The sequence below is a fragment of the Cyrtonyx montezumae genome, unplaced genomic scaffold (genome assembly GCF_038088225.1).
Source record: "Cyrtonyx montezumae isolate F1298 unplaced genomic scaffold, pur_monq_1.0 scaffold_51, whole genome shotgun sequence".
Lineage (NCBI taxonomy): Eukaryota > Metazoa > Chordata > Aves > Galliformes > Odontophoridae > Cyrtonyx > Cyrtonyx montezumae.
In genome coordinates, this window is record NW_027072058.1 from 1028533 (window position 1) to 1043384 (window position 14852).

A 14852-nucleotide genomic window follows, 5' to 3' on the forward strand; every position below is an offset into this window, starting at 1 on the left:
ACCCAAAACCCCTTCTCAGGACTTTGTTCCTTTCCCTCTACTGCCTCACGTTCTCAAATCCTACAAACGGTCTGTTAGCTAACAGGAACACTAACAGAAAAACAATACAAAACAACAGTATAAAGCTTTATTTATTTCTATCTCACCTTTAAATTAGGACTTTCACTCGCTTAGAAAACAAACCAAAAAACCACTGGGTGTACCAAACAATAATCAAACTGAAAGTGAGGCCAAACTGTCCAGCCTGCTGCTGTAAGATTGCTCATACCTGCCACTTCAAATGCCAGACAGGGCAATGTTTCAGGTAGCTGCTTCAATACTGTATGACAGAAACAAACTAAGCTATGTAATTTATCGTTGATCTGTAATTTTCTTTCCCCTGATCTCAAACAACATTAATAGGAAAAGAAAACAGTCAAACAATTATATTTTTGATGCTGTTTTCTAAATGTTATGTCTCCATCAAACTAATTAATGTTCCTAACATGCACCAAACCCAATGTAGCCTATTTAATAATGCAGTAAAATTCTAGAAAAGCACTTGGCCCCGATTAGCACAGGGTATCTGTTTAGTTTAAATAAGGCCATAATTTGAAGGCACATGTTTAGTCAATGAATCATAGCAAAGCTAAAAAGGGAAAGCTACTATTACAGCAAAATTGTTGAGGATAAACTTCAGAATATTCTACTTCTTCAAATTTTCACGTACATTTCCACACTGTGTTCCTCAATCTGAAAGATTCAAGCTCCTCACACTGCTCACCAAGTATTTCAACACAAGAGTAGAAACACATCACAAGCACCCAGCCTCTACAATTTGTGAGTATCACATTTGCAAAATGCTGTCCCCAAAGATGCCCCCTCCTTCCGAGGAAACTGAAAACCCTGAGCCATCTCAAAAACGCTCAGCTATTACTTATCCTGAGTTTCCAAAGCAAGGAACTTCCACAGCAAGACAACAGGCTCCAGAGCCAGCAGTGCTTTGTAGGTAAGGCAAAGGCCTCAACTTGTCTCACCACATCACAAGAACATACAGTTGCTGTTATTGAGCAAATTAATTTTTTTCCAAGTATTCCAGGCTGATGCAGATGTACCTGAAAGATGCACTCACGTAATGCTTCAATATTTTACTTGTCCATCTAGAATTCTGTTGGACGAAATAACTCCAGACCCTTGGTTTTCCTTAACTAAAAGCTCTTGTTTTCTACTCCAAAATGAGTAGTTTTGAGTGGAGAATGCAAATTTGCAATAAATGTCTTACAATTCTCTGCAACAGACTGCCTAACAAAGCAGAAGCTGGATTGCAGTGCAAATAGTGCAGTGTAATACAGGAAAAAGTCAAAGAAATGGCCTTCACTGCAGACAGTTCCTTCCCAGTTACCTTCTCTCTGCTCCTTCCAGCCCTCGGGACCCCAGTCCCAATCTATGCCCATAAATCACCGAAAATGCAGCCCCTGCTTCCTCCGAGTGACTCAGATGCACAATGTAACCTCAAGACAGGGATACCTTATCAGAGTTACAGAGACATTAGAAGTCATTAACATGTTATTACCTCACTAAAAGCGTGGTGTCATAGCTTACAGATGTACACTTCAGTATGAGTCAGAGGAAACAAAAAATTGCTCCTGTAAGAACAGAAGAAGCAAAGGGACAACTGAATGTGTCAGTAGCTGTGAGTAAAAAGAAATTCAGCCCACTCTCATCACCTTTTCAGCTGTCTCACTGCCATCCTTAATAGTGCTATAGCTGTTAGCAGCAGGAGAAAAAAACTTTACAGGTCTAACGCTGCAATCACACCAATAAGAAATTCTCTTAAACTTCAGGCTGAACTTTTGTGTGAATTGGGAGAAAAGAGCACTCACTCACCAGTAGTGTGTCAAGTTTTAAAGACACTGCTGTTGTTAAACACTGCAGGAGTTCCAAGGAGAACAAGTTTTGCAAGGACCTGCATTAGGTTTAACTTAGTAACACAGCATCAGATACAACAACATAATAAAGGCCATACAACAAAGCCACACAAACCCTTGGTACCCCAAGAAACTTCCCGAAAAACACTCCTCCTATGGAACCAAATTGGAGAATGCTGTTTCAATAAAATCTGACTGCAATGGACAAAACAATAATTCAAAAATCAGAGGGAAAAGATAAGCTGGATAAGTATGTCTCATTTCTGAGAAATGTGACTTTGTGAATGCTTTGGCCTTCAGATTTCAAACTCCAGAAATACCGAAGCATGGACTTCTCGTTGAATCATCTTCTCACTCTTTTCCTTGGCTGCTAAGACAGTTGATACTGCTGCACCTTGGGAGGACTGTTTGTATTTTAAAGGAAAATCTTACAGCCACCTGACCTCCCCCCGTGGCCATCCAGCTACGGAAAGACAGCATTCAGCAGCAACACCGAGCTACATGCATGTGAGTCAAAGAGTTATTCACGGGATTACTCAAGAATTCTGATGTTTGAATCATCATTTGTCAGAAAACAGTCTGTACCAAACATTACTTCCTAGGTGAACCTCACTTAAATTTTTCATCAGCTGTGTTTACTCTTCCTGAATTATTCAGTTCTTCTATCGTTTTAGGTTGCACAGAAAAGCACAGACTTAGGACTCTCCCCACCCTGACTGGGCTATCCATTTGCAGTCAGGCACACTGTCCCTGCACCGTTTACAGCATTCAGTTGCTAATAAAAAGGCTTTTGACAAAAACAAAAAGGCAAAACACCCACACTGATTCAACGGTTCTGCAAAAACAGTTCCTTCACATTACTGCGGTCGTTCTCAACTTTAAGGCTGGTGCGTTAACACTTCTTTTAAGGGAAATGGCCGTGAAAAGTAGAGACGTTATAAGACTTCAAAAGCAGACAAGGCAAAGCATCTCATCCTCCTGATGTCTGAAGACCAAAACACCCAATCCGAACTCCTCAGAAGAGCACTACAGTGAATCCTGAAGCTATGATTGATACATTTATGTCTTAAAAGTTCTCCATATTGCTTTTCCTAAATTAAATAGACCTGTTCCTGTCAGCATTCCGAGCTGAACACACCTACAGTGTGACCTGCACGGCAGGGCTGTGCTGGACCGGAGCGGGGTCAGCTCACACCGTGACTGCAGGGACGGCACTTCCGTCGTCTGCACTGTGGCTGACAGGTCTGAAATCAGAGATCTCCTAACTACGCATCACAACGTCTCGTTTGCAGACGGCAAAGTACACAGACAGCAGCGACACGGGAGGATCCTGACGACGTCTCTGGATAGAGGGATCCGCCAGGAGCCTGTGATCACCCCCAGCCACTCGCCTCCACACGTCAAAATCAAGGACTCCCCAGCTCGTTCGGGTACAAAGCACTCCTCACCTTCCACAAAGCAAACTCGCAGCCACGGCCGGCTAACAAACAGGGCAGAAGTAGCGCCAGTAACAGAAAGCAGGTTTAGGAACGGCCCCAGGGAACCACCGGTACAGGAGCACGAGGACCTCTGTTGGCACAAGCAGGACCGTGCCCTGCCGCGTTCAACCCGAGATGGCGAGGGAGCGGCGGACGGCAGCAGCGGCCCGAGCCCGCTCCCAGCGCTGAGGGGACGCGGCGGAGTCCCCACCCCACAGAGCCCCTCCGGACGCCCCGCTCCCGCCTCAGCGCGACGTGAGATCGCCCCGAGGCGCCGGCGCCACAAACCCACTCACAGAGAAAAGAAAAAGAAACGCGGGCGCGGCGCTCCGCCGCCGTTTACCTCCGGCGCACGGGGAAGCGCTGCGCCCCGCGCCGCCGCCGCCCACCGCAGGCCCCGCGCCGCCGCCACTTCCGGGTGCAGGGAGGCAGGGCGGCGCCCATTCAGCGCCGCGCGCGCACTGCGCGTGCTCCGTACCCCCCCTCACCCCACCGCCCCCTGGCGGCAGCGCCGTGCGGCTCCCGGGAGCGGCTGCTCGCTCGGAGGCAGAGCCCTGCGGCGGGAAACGGGAGTGGGGGGATTCCTCAGAAGCCCAGCGCCCGGCTGGGGGCGCCGCCTCGCGACGCTGCTGGCGCTCACCGCCTTCCCCATGTGGCTTTCTGCAGCGCTGGGGCGGCACAGCAGACCCTTCTCGCGGGCTTGGGTTTCCCCAGCGGGAGCTTCGGGTGCGGCCGAGGAAAAGGGCAGCGTTAGGAATCGCTCTCAGCCGTCGTAGCGTCCTGCCCGCCCGCGGTATGCCGCCAATGAGAGCGGCGGCGCCGGGCTCGCCTCACGCGCGGTGGCGCTGTCCGCTGGGACCGCCGGCGGAGGTTGGCGTTACTCCTCCGCGCCGCCGGGGGGCGCTCAGCGCCCCGATCCGCTCAGCATGGGGCGGTGCTGCGCCTGCGCGCGGTTCGCGCGGGCTGGCGGCTGTGGCGAGGGCCGTGCTTCTTCGCGCCACTTTTCTCTGTCGCACTTCGCTGCTGTTGCCGTCGTCTGTTCTCTGCGTGAAGAATGTCCAGAAAAACGGCCCAGAATAAGCAGCGAGGTAACGGTGGGGTGAGGTGCGAGGTCCCTGCCTGCTCGGCTGGGGTGCGGGCCTGGCTGAACGCTGTCTGCTCCTTCAGGGGGAAGGTTCGTGAAGTCCCGCTACCTGAAGTTCGAGGATTCCAGTAAGGTGCTCTACCGAAGCGACGCTGCTGCCAGAGAGGTGTCCCGAGGGATGGGGAATGGGGGATGGGATCTCGGGGCGCCCGGGATAGCAGCGGGTTCTTGTCAGCGTTGGCGCGGGTGGGAGGGCAGCGCGGGCCGCTGCCTCTGCTGCACGCGCCCCTGATTGCTTTTCCCTTGTCAGAATGCTTCGGGAAAATTCTTGTCGTCGTCTGATGCCTCTTCCACAGATGAATCAAGATCAGTGCTCGTGCAGAAGTCTGTGCAGAAGTCTGTGCAGAAGTCTGTGTCTTCTGCTGGTGGGTCTTGTCAGAAGAATTTTAAATTCTGTCGTTTTCTCAATCTTTTTCCGGCTTCTGCAGCTCTTAACAACTTTAAAACCATCAGAAGAAGTGACTTATATCGCTGCTAATTGCTATCTGTATGCAAAGGGAATGAATGCGTGGGGTTGTTGTGTGGGACTGAGATGCAGACTCTTGTTTGGGTGCTATGAGGTACTAATTTGGAAATGTTTAGGATAGAGTTCCGTCCTACTTTAGGTAAGCTGGGGAGTACACCACTGGTGTATGTAAAGTAAATGTGTAAAAGCTTGCAGAAGTTTGCCCCATATTATTAAAAGCATACACTGATGTGAGGTTGTACAGAATCTGTTTCAATTCTTCCAGTCTGACAACAGCTTCTTTCTACAGGTGTTGCCTCTGCCATGTTAAATGAGTGTAGTTTTGGGAAAGGTGACTTACAGTCCACTTTAGTGGATGAAGATGAAATTACTCGACCAGACCTCGATCTTTCAGCTATTGGTGGTAAACTTCTGCTTATCTTCAGTTTCTTATTTTATGATTTTGAATATATATCTAATAACTTGATTATAGGTTTCTACTGTGTGTGCCTGAGGATGTTATTTAATAAGTGTTTATTTTTCAAATTTATTTAAGAAAGTTAAAAACTTTAACGTTGAGGTATTCAGAGTTGGAGTTAACCTCTTTTTGGTATCTTTTAGGTATGCTTTTTTTTTTTTTAACAAGTTTACAATCAAACGTTGAAGAACAAAGTGCCATCAAGGCTTTGTAACAGATGAGTGTTAGATAACCAGCCCTTCTGAAAGGTGTACCACATCTATCTGTAACTGTTACCTAAAGATAAATACTCATGTTATCCACATCTTCTCATGAGCATAATAAAAAGCTGAAAATCAAACCTGAGTGTTTTTTACTGGTAGACATACCAGCTTTAAATTCTTGGTGCCTTTGAAGAATCTGTTGTCTGTTGACCTACCCCCATGTATTTTGGTAGAAAAGAGTAATAACTTTTTTCTTATGACATAGCTAAAGCTGTCTGCCAGAACACTGCCAGTTCCAAGGCTTCTTGTGAGACAGACACAGGGACACATGTAAAAGTGCAGACATCAGTGAGTCTGACTGCTTCCATTTGTTAAGCATCTATATTTTGAAATACGTGAAATGATGGTTTGCTGTTTCTCTAATGCTGGTAGCAACCACTAAGTTTTCTGGGTTGCTCTAAAACCTCATGGCAGCAGCCTAATGTTGTGCTGCTCACAACATCTGTCTTGTTCATTGGGCATAAATCTCAAAGTTTTTCCATAGCTCATAATAATAATAAATAAATAGTTCTTCCATTCTTGCATCTCTTCAGGCTGATTCTTTTTATACTCCTGTCTATGCTTTTTAATTATATCACGTTATCTTTAAATATCTCCCAACCATTTCTGTCAGAAAATTAATGTTAATTCAACCTCATTTCACTTAGCACTGAATCTTCAAGTTCCATACCAGTGATCTTTCTTTTTTTTTTCCCCAAGAAAGGCAGAGCACTGGAATTGATGGAGGAGCTAAGATCTGAGGAGCTGATTTTGACTTATCTAAAAGTAAAGGTGAGAGTCAGTCAAGTGTTTGGTGTTTCTATCAAAACGAAATTAACTGTTTGATATGGAGCTCTATGTATTCTGATCTGTGAAAGTTAGGTTGTTATGATTTTACATGTTTTAAGCTACATGCTCTAAAACTTGATGATGGATGTGCCTTGAACACTCTGTTAGAGTAAATTCTGTGGCAGTTTATTGAGCTGGTGCTGGTTCTTCATGAAGCAGGGATGTTCTGAAGTTGCAGGAAGACAGGAGTGTTTGGAATTCAAGACTGTAGCAGTGATTTTGTTTTTTCACTCGGTGTATATGTGTACTTTTCCTTTACACATAAAAATATAATTAGGGATTAGTAGAGAAAATGGAAGGAGGGCTTTAACTTAAATGTACTAGACGTATTTGTTGCTTCAGATCATGTTAGTTACTTTAGTTATGGTTGTCTTTTGGATGTAACAGCAGGAAAAGGATCTTGCTCAGCTTGAGGAAAAAGCAGAAAAAAAATTGTTAATATTGTGTGAAGAAAAGGAGAGACAACAGGAGAAGCTCCATGAGCTGAAGCGTGAAATTCTGCTCAAAAAGAGAGAGGAAAAACTTGATGAGGAGTTAGTAAAACAGGTAGGCTTTATTACAGTTCATTCTTCTATGTTTAAACAATCTGTTACACTGCTGATAGCTACTAGATTGTCTAAATATAACAACGTTGTAGTCATTTCTCAGTAGTTGATTTCTGTGCTTTTGTGGCCTGCTGAGGTACAGTTTTATGCATCTCTGAACATCTTCTTCCTGTTGTGCTCTCTAGTAGTCTAAACAAATGCCTTTATCACTTTTTTGGCCATCCCTTGTGGAGGCAGGAAGGAGATATTATTGCTCTTAGGCAAGGGGCAGCAATAATGTGCTGGTTGCCAGAGCAGTTTACATCTCCTGTGCATTGACTGTAAACATCTTAAAACCACATTGTAATTGGAAATTAAATAAGACTTTTGGAGAATATGAAATTACAATGAAAGGATGAAATATAGAGCACTTTGTCTGCCAGTGCTTTGGCAGCAGAATCAAGGAAGCTGTTACTGGCCACAGCAGGAGGACAAGAGTATTGACCACAGATTTTGGGAATTCCAAAACATTTCAGAGTGGCACTTTCTGACTTTGTGTGTGTGTGTGTATACTGTAAATTGTTCTTCTGTATTGACCCGGTCTTACATCCCATTTATATAGAGAAAAGCCATTCATGCATTCATTCTGAATGTAGAAAATGACTGCTTTGTGAAGAAGTGTTGATTCATGGTGTCCTTTTCAGGTGGAAGTACTTTCTCCTCTTGTTCCTCTTCTTGAACGGTTCAAAGAGCAGTATAAAAGCTTTGCAGTTGCTCTGGATGTCACTAGACATAAATTACCCATTAAGAACATTCACATACAGGGAGTTATGCCAACATACCTAGGTATGAAAATCACATTTAAAATATACTTTCAGAAATAGTTATTTTTATATGCCAGGCTTCTCATCTTGTTTTTTTCCAGATCTTTGAAGCTTGAATTATTTATTCTTCTGCATGTGTGTCTGGTAAAATTGTGAGGCACTCGAGCTTGGCTAGTGAGTTAAAATGTAAAAATAGTGTTGCTGTTATTCTCCATAGCTAAAAGTAATTTGGCTTTTGTGATTTTCTAATGGTGTTCTTATGAAAGCTTAACAAGCAATGGTTCATCTAGTTTACTTGTTCCTCCTTACTGTAGCTATTACATAATTCTGTATTAATTATGCATTAAAAATGTTTTTCACATCTCTTACATTGTAGACAAACTGCAAAAGCAGTTAACCATCACACAGGAACTTCTGGCAGAAGTTACATTAGGTTCCTCAGAAGAAAGTGCAAAAGCATTCAGTGAACTACAAGACACTGAAGAGGAGTTTCAACAACTGCAGAAAGAGCTTCAAAGGTATTTATTGACAACGATGGTGTGAAAATGCTCTGTATTCAAAGAGAACGTATGGATCTCATCCTCTGAATACTGGAGGATTGAGGGAATATAAGTTTAATTCTCTTTGTAGCAGACATCTCTGTTTCTGTCCCTACCTTACCTATGAAGGAAAGAGTCTTGTTAGGTTTTGTTTGTGTAATCTTGGTGAACTGCTCTGGTGTGAAAATCTGTATTTTACGTTTTTTCTTCTGGTGGCTGTGTGGTAGGAAAACCATCCAAGTCTCCACATGCTCTGTGGTTAAGCTGAAGTTGTTCTCCACAGTAACTGATGTAGCCTGCTTCATTTGTTCCAGGAGCTTCACACAAGTGCAGAACCTGTCGTGTGAAGCTAGTAAAGAAGTTTCACTGCATAATCAAAGAATGTGTGAAGACAGTCACGGGCTGGATGTCGTGAAACGCTGGTACTTCAACTGAGTCTGTGTTTTATTCTTCATTTTATACTGAGGGGTGGGTAATAAATCAGTGTCACTAGTTGTTTTGTTTATTGTCTTGGATTTATTCTCTCTTTGCTTTACTTATGAACATGCAACGTGTCCAGCTTTCCACTGGTACCACAAAATGAGACCAGCAGCATGTATGGCTGATATAAAAATGGAGTTTTCTTCTGCTTACCTCTAAGGAGACATTTTTTTAAGCAGTGATTTCTGTGACACGTTTACCATCACTTGCTGCCTTGAGAATATTGAAAGTTAAATAAAATGTTATTCTTAGCAGATATGGACTATGTATTCTTAAATTCATTTACTTTCTTGCACCTGGCTTCAAGTGCACTGGTTTGCAACTCTTCCCAAAGCAGAGTTCCTTAGAGGGGTTTCGTATCTTTACTTTAAAATAAAGACTTTTTTTTCACTGCTCTATCAGGAGCCATTGTTTAAAATCTCAGTTGTGTCTTAAGTTCAGAGTCTCAGTTTCATGGCAGATAATCCATGACATCGTGGGAGGACAATCACTTATTTAAGATATTATCTTTTATTTTTTTTTCCTCAGTCAGACCAAGTTCACCTGACAGCATCCTGATGTGTGCTGCCTCCTGTCGTACGGTAGATGCTGCATGCAGCAGGGTCATATTCCTGCACGGGAATGCAAAGTGCACCTGCAAAGTTTGCCACTGGGTGGGGAACTTTGCTGGACTGTGAGCTTGGGTCTGCAGTCGGGTTGTGGTGGATGGAGGGCTCAGTAGGAGCTCCTAGCTGATGAACCCTCTGGTCAAACAGTTTTTCCTAGGTCAGAATAAATGCTAGGATGCGTGTCCTTGTGCTTTTAACCTGTTTGTTGGGCTCCCCTTCATTTTGAGGGGGCACTGATGAAATAAAAATCAAGTTAATTGTGTCTTCCTCATTTTGTTTCTGCACAGACTCGAGGTGGAATGTCTGTCCTAGGATTTATTGATGGTAAACTTGGTTGCTTATCTAAAAGTAGTAGTTTTAGGACATACTTTTAACCTTTCATCTTCAGTTAAGTGACTTTCTGCCACTTTGAAGTACTTAGATGTCAGGGACAGCGGTTTCCATCTGAAGGATATCCCGTGCATGTTCTCATTTCAGCGCTAGGGATGGATACCTTTTCACTCAGTTGTCCTTCGGGTGAAAGAAGCCTTAGCGTTTCAGCACCTCCTAGGTTTTCTTTCAGAGAAGTAGTTCTTCCTTGCTGCTGCAGGTGGCAGTCGCTGTACAGCAAGCCCAAAGCTGGAGGCCGATGGCTGCCTTAGGAAACGATCGGGGCTTGAGGATGAGCCCTCGCTGTTTCAGAGGGATCGGAGGTATTGGTGTACACGTCCTGGCCATTCTTCGAGTTGAACGCTTATGTAATGCTCTGTACAAATCATAGAAGAGCTGCATAGAAAGCAGCTCCTTTCTTTAGGAATGGATTGTCATTTTGAACATTCTTCCATCTTGATTTAACTGAATATTGACTCTGGACTCTGAGGAAAGAAGTCTTTCAGGTTCCTCCAACACGAAACAGCTACAGACACCCACACATAACAGTGTAGAACAAAACCAAAGGAGTGCGGGATCACTGGAGCAGGAGCGAAGCAGGCGTGGCGCCTCTTTGTGTTTCCCACTGATGTTCTGGCAGCATTGTGCCCTGAGTCCAGCTGGAGTCCTGGGCAACTTCAGATTGCCCTCCCTGGGCTGTGTACTTCTTGGAGAGCTCTGTCCACGTTGCCTTGCGTTTCACTGGTACTGCCTGGTGGTTTTAACCTGCCCAGGAGGGCTGTGTTGCAGCTTTTGTTGTAACTCCTGCAGTCTGTGATGAAGTCACTGAGGGTCAGCGTGAGGAATCGTCCATGTTTGCCTTTGTGCCGCGGTGGAGATGCAGCTCAGGAGGTGACTGAGGCCTGTTTGTCTGCAGCCCTCAGCCTACAATTGGTGCCAGCTGCAAACGGAGCTGATTCTTTGCTCATCAACAGCAAATGAATAGCTCGTGACCCCAGCAGCTGTTTCTGCATTTTAGGCTAATGAGAACTTGTATGGTTACTGCTGTCTTCCCTGCCTCAGAGTGAATACCACTTCGTTGGAGATCCGGAAACTCATAGTGAACATGATAAACACGTTTCTGGCTGGGCTGTGATTGCCAGGATGTGAAGTGCTCCGCAGAGGAAGAAGATCTAACAGCTCTGAACTGCACCACTGAGCCACACCAATTACACCAATTAAGAGCATTTCCAGTGATGATGTGAGCATTCCTGCTCAGCTCACAGAAATAATTTCAGATGATCCTTCCACTGTATTTGCATGGGGTCCATAAAGCAAGCCCGAGGAGGGAGGACTTGATCTGCAGAACAGTTTCACTCTTCAGAATAGTTTGTGCCACTGTTTCTGGTCTGTTTCTGTAAGAATGCATTTAAACGAGGTACATAACGTCCTGTGCCTCAAGTTTGGGGTGTCTCTGAGGGGTTGGGAAACCCACACTGAGGCAGTTAATGAGGGTCAAGGACGGAGGACACAGCCACCGCTCCGGCCCTGGGAGCAGCTGTGCTTATGTGCACTGCAGCTGGGGCAGGGGGGGCTGAGGAAGGAGGCCCAACACAGCTGCAGTACTCAGTAATTAGTACTGCTAATAACTGGTCCTCTTGTTCCAGGAACGCTCCTCTGACAACGTTTACACTGCACACAGTTTATTCACCAGGGCAGCGCTGATTTGAGACGCACTCACACCTACAGCTGCAGGCCTTGCTCACCTTCTTGGTGGGCTGCAGGGCCACGCAGCGCCCGGCACAGCCTGGACGAGCGCTGGGGTTCCCGGCGTGTCCGAGCAGCACAATTCAGCTGCTCTGTAAGGCAAATAAAAATCCAAGCTATGCACTGTGCAGGCAGTGCTGAATGTGGCCCATAGATGGGACTGATGAATCGCTCTCATACATGAGCCGTTCCTACAGAAGGTCCTTGAAGCACGTAACTGCTCCCAGATGTGGGCTGAGGCGGCTGCTGGAATTCCATCACCTGTTGCATCACATTGAATAGGGCTCATTTTGGCAGGCACAGAAAATTCCATTTCAGTAACTAAATAGTTTGAAATGATACCTAAAGCCTCTATTTTTGTTTTTCAGCCCAAACTTGTTCCATCTTTGTTTACAGGATAGCACATACTTTCGTAATTAAACGACCGTTTGCGGTCTCCGGCGATGGTAATTGCCTGTTGTTTCCTACAGTCACTGAATATTAAACAGAATCTTAAATTGTGAAGAAAAAGAAAGATTAAAAGAGCTGTTTTTCACGCAGTGATAATTGTGACTGTAGGAAAATACTGTTTTGTGTTCAAATACATGCCATCATTATGCTGAAGATGGTGGAGCTCCCCTTTGGGAAGAGTAACTTCCAGAAAATACGTTACCTGCTGATGGCATCGTAAAGATGAGGGGAGTATCCTATTCAAAATCATTTCTAGCAACTTGATGGGCTTTCTTCAGGAGCCAGAAGGGCCTCTGGTAAGCTATCAAGTCGAAACCTGTATTTTTGCTAAATAAATGAAATAAAAATTGCTGGGCTCTGTATCAGCGATTTTTTTTTTTTTTAAGAGGAACTAAAAACTTGGTTCAACCATTTAACGTACTGAAAATAGCACTTTTCCCCCTCCTCGTACTTCAAACCGTGTCTGTAGTGCCAGGCAAAAAAAAGCCGAATTGATGCTGCTGCCATTGAGGGCTTCCAGCGACTGCTGGGGGCAGAGCTGCGGGAGCGCGCCGGGGATCCGCGTGGTCTCCAGCAAAAAAATCCTGCACAAAAAGCTCCCTGGTATGTGCTCGGCGTTTTGTTCTGTCCCCGGGGACGTGGTGCTCATTCTGTCACCTTGAATTACCGCTGTTGCTTTGGCTGTGGGTCCGAGCGTGCTCGTACATCTCCCTGCTAACAGCAGCAACGAGCGACCCTTGGGAACGCTCTTATTTTTTGAGGGCTTTTTCTCTGTGGGTGACCTTTCCTGTACAAAACCAGCTCTGCCGAACACGGGTGTGTAGAGACAGATCCCTAATGATGTATAGGGTAAGAACTTCGACGAAATAAGCGGAGTTAGACGGAAAAGCGAGGAACGGAGGCCCGGGGTCCCTGCCTCTCCCTGGTCGCTGCAGGCTGTGCTCGTCCTGCCCCTCCTGCAGGGAACCCCTGTACCTGCGGGCTGGGATGGAGATGGACAGCTTAGGGCCCGGGGGCGGAGGAGGACAGAGCAGCACCAGCTCCGCTGGGCTCGGACGGATCTCCGGCGGTGCTCGGCTCGGGCAGGTGCTGTCCTCCCGAGGCTGCCCGGGCTCGGCAGAAGAAGGAGCCGCTGCTCCGGCCGGGGCAGGGGGAACGGGGAGCGGCCGCAGCCCGCTGGGACCGTGCCCGGCAGCGCACCTGGACCGGGGCGGGCGGCGGCCCCGGGGCCGAGAGGCGGAGGTGCGGGGCCCGGCCCCCCCTCCTGCGGTGTCAGAGCGGGCGGGGAACCGCAGACAAAGAGCCGCGGCCGGAGCCGAGCGGGCACCGGGGCCAGGAGGGGGCGGCCCGGGGGCGGGGACGCGGCGGGGGCGGCGGCCAAAGAGAGCACCGGGGAACCGAGCCGAGCCCGGCGCGGGGCGGCCGCGGAGCCAGGGCTGCACCCCGGGAACAAAAGGCTCCGGCACCGGAGAGCGCCGCGGCCGCGGAGCCCATCCCGGAGCGGCGATGCCCCGCGCGGAGCGGTGCTGCGCGTGGGGGGTCCTCCTGACCCTGTGCGGCCTCAGCGCAGCGCAGCCCCGCGAAAGGCAGTGAGTACCGGCACGGCGCGGCGCGGGGCGGCGGGGGCAGCGCGGGCAGCGCCGTGCGGTGCTGCCGCGGTCACAAAGCCCCGCGGGGCTGCGGCGCTCCCCGCGAGCAGCGCGGCCGTACTCGCCGCTGAAGAAGCGCATAGCGAGCAGCGGAGAGAAGAGGGGGGGGGGACCTACAAAAGTTATCCGTAGAAATACCTGTCTGCGGCTCCTCCAGCGCGGGGCTGCGGAGCTTTTATCTGCCAGCAGTTATTTCAGGAATCCGGGGCGTTGCAGGGGCTGCGATGGATGAGGGCAGCGCTGCGGGGCTGGGGCTGCGTGGGAAGTCCTCCGCCGGAGCGCTTTTTTGGCTTTTAGAAGTTGAATCTCCGGTTTGTTGCAGCGTGTTTGGGTTAGCTTTGATTAAGGTTTGCTTTGTTCTTTATCCCGAGTGCGTTACGGCTCGTCAGCGCCGTGAATAGCTGCATTAACTGAGTGCCACGGAGAACTCATTTTCACTTGCTTACTAGAAAATATTTCTTGTCCTGCCAAGTTTTGGTGTAACCTGACAGAGCCCTCAGTCAAATGTGCTTAAAGGCTCTGTCCGGTCACTGTCAAGTTAACTGTTTAACTGCCAAGTTAAATATTGAATATTTGAATGCCATTTATGTAACGCTGCATCCACGGGCTGGGACATCTGAAAGAGCTGCAGCAATTTAGTACTGTGTGAGTACATGTGCTTCACATATGGCACCGCAGTGCTGTGCTTATGTGACAGTTTGAATCTAATCATTCCGTACTGGATGCAGATGTACTCTTTCTCCCTCTCTAAATTGGTGATGTTCTCCTTAGTGAGAACTTGCAGACTTCGTAGTAATATTTTTTTTACCGTTGTTCTGATGCGTTTTCAAACCTGGCGACCAGAAGGTTTTGTGTCTGTAAATACCCCACACAGTGAAACTGAAATGCCGCAGAGACCTGAACTTCCTTCGGGGTAATGGGATCTCCATGGCAATGAGGCCTGCTGAGAGAGAAACACGGGGCTGGAATTTGATAAAAGATGACTGAGGGGGCTGTAAAACAGCATCATCCTCACCCCAAGTGATAATTAATCACGAGCTAAAGCAACCTGACCTATGGCATTGTGGAAAGGCATGGGCTGAGAAACTGCTCTTAAACTGTCATAGGAGGAGTTGCCTTG

At 47.2% G+C, this 14852-nt stretch overlaps 2 protein-coding genes across 2 annotated transcripts in view; both read left to right on the forward strand.

Annotated features, from left to right (window-relative positions):
- Nucleotides 1–2820: 2820 nt before the first annotated feature.
- Nucleotides 2821–8929, forward strand: HAUS8 (HAUS augmin like complex subunit 8). The gene is made up of 11 exons (XM_065748676.1): nt 2821–2833; nt 3200–3337; nt 4553–4635; nt 4780–4894; nt 5285–5398; nt 5921–6003; nt 6415–6486; nt 6931–7089; nt 7772–7913; nt 8268–8409; nt 8745–8929. The coding sequence occupies exons 1-11, from the start codon at nt 2821–2823 to the stop codon at nt 8863–8865; spliced, it is 1182 nt and encodes a 393-aa protein (XP_065604748.1). The 3' UTR covers nt 8866–8929.
- A 4141-nt stretch (nt 8930–13070) lies between these two features.
- The window catches only part of CPAMD8 (C3 and PZP like alpha-2-macroglobulin domain containing 8), a 39288-nt gene continuing 37506 nt past the window's right edge, over nt 13071–14852 (forward strand). Inside the window, exon 1 of the mRNA XM_065748677.1 lies at nt 13071–13672. Within this exon, the coding sequence (XP_065604749.1) occupies nt 13071–13672 (602 nt within the window). The remainder of the gene's footprint in view (nt 13673–14852) is intronic.

What these genes read in the sequence shown, in the direction of transcription:
- HAUS8 (XM_065748676.1), top strand. An exon ending in CGATCTTTCAGCTATTGGTG is followed by an intron (nt 5,399 to 5,920) that starts GTAAACTTCTGC and finishes CTTATGACATAG; the next exon opens with CTAAAGCTGTCTGCCAGAAC. An exon ending in ATGAGGAGTTAGTAAAACAG is followed by an intron (nt 7,090 to 7,771) that starts GTAGGCTTTATT and finishes TGTCCTTTTCAG; the next exon opens with GTGGAAGTACTTTCTCCTCT.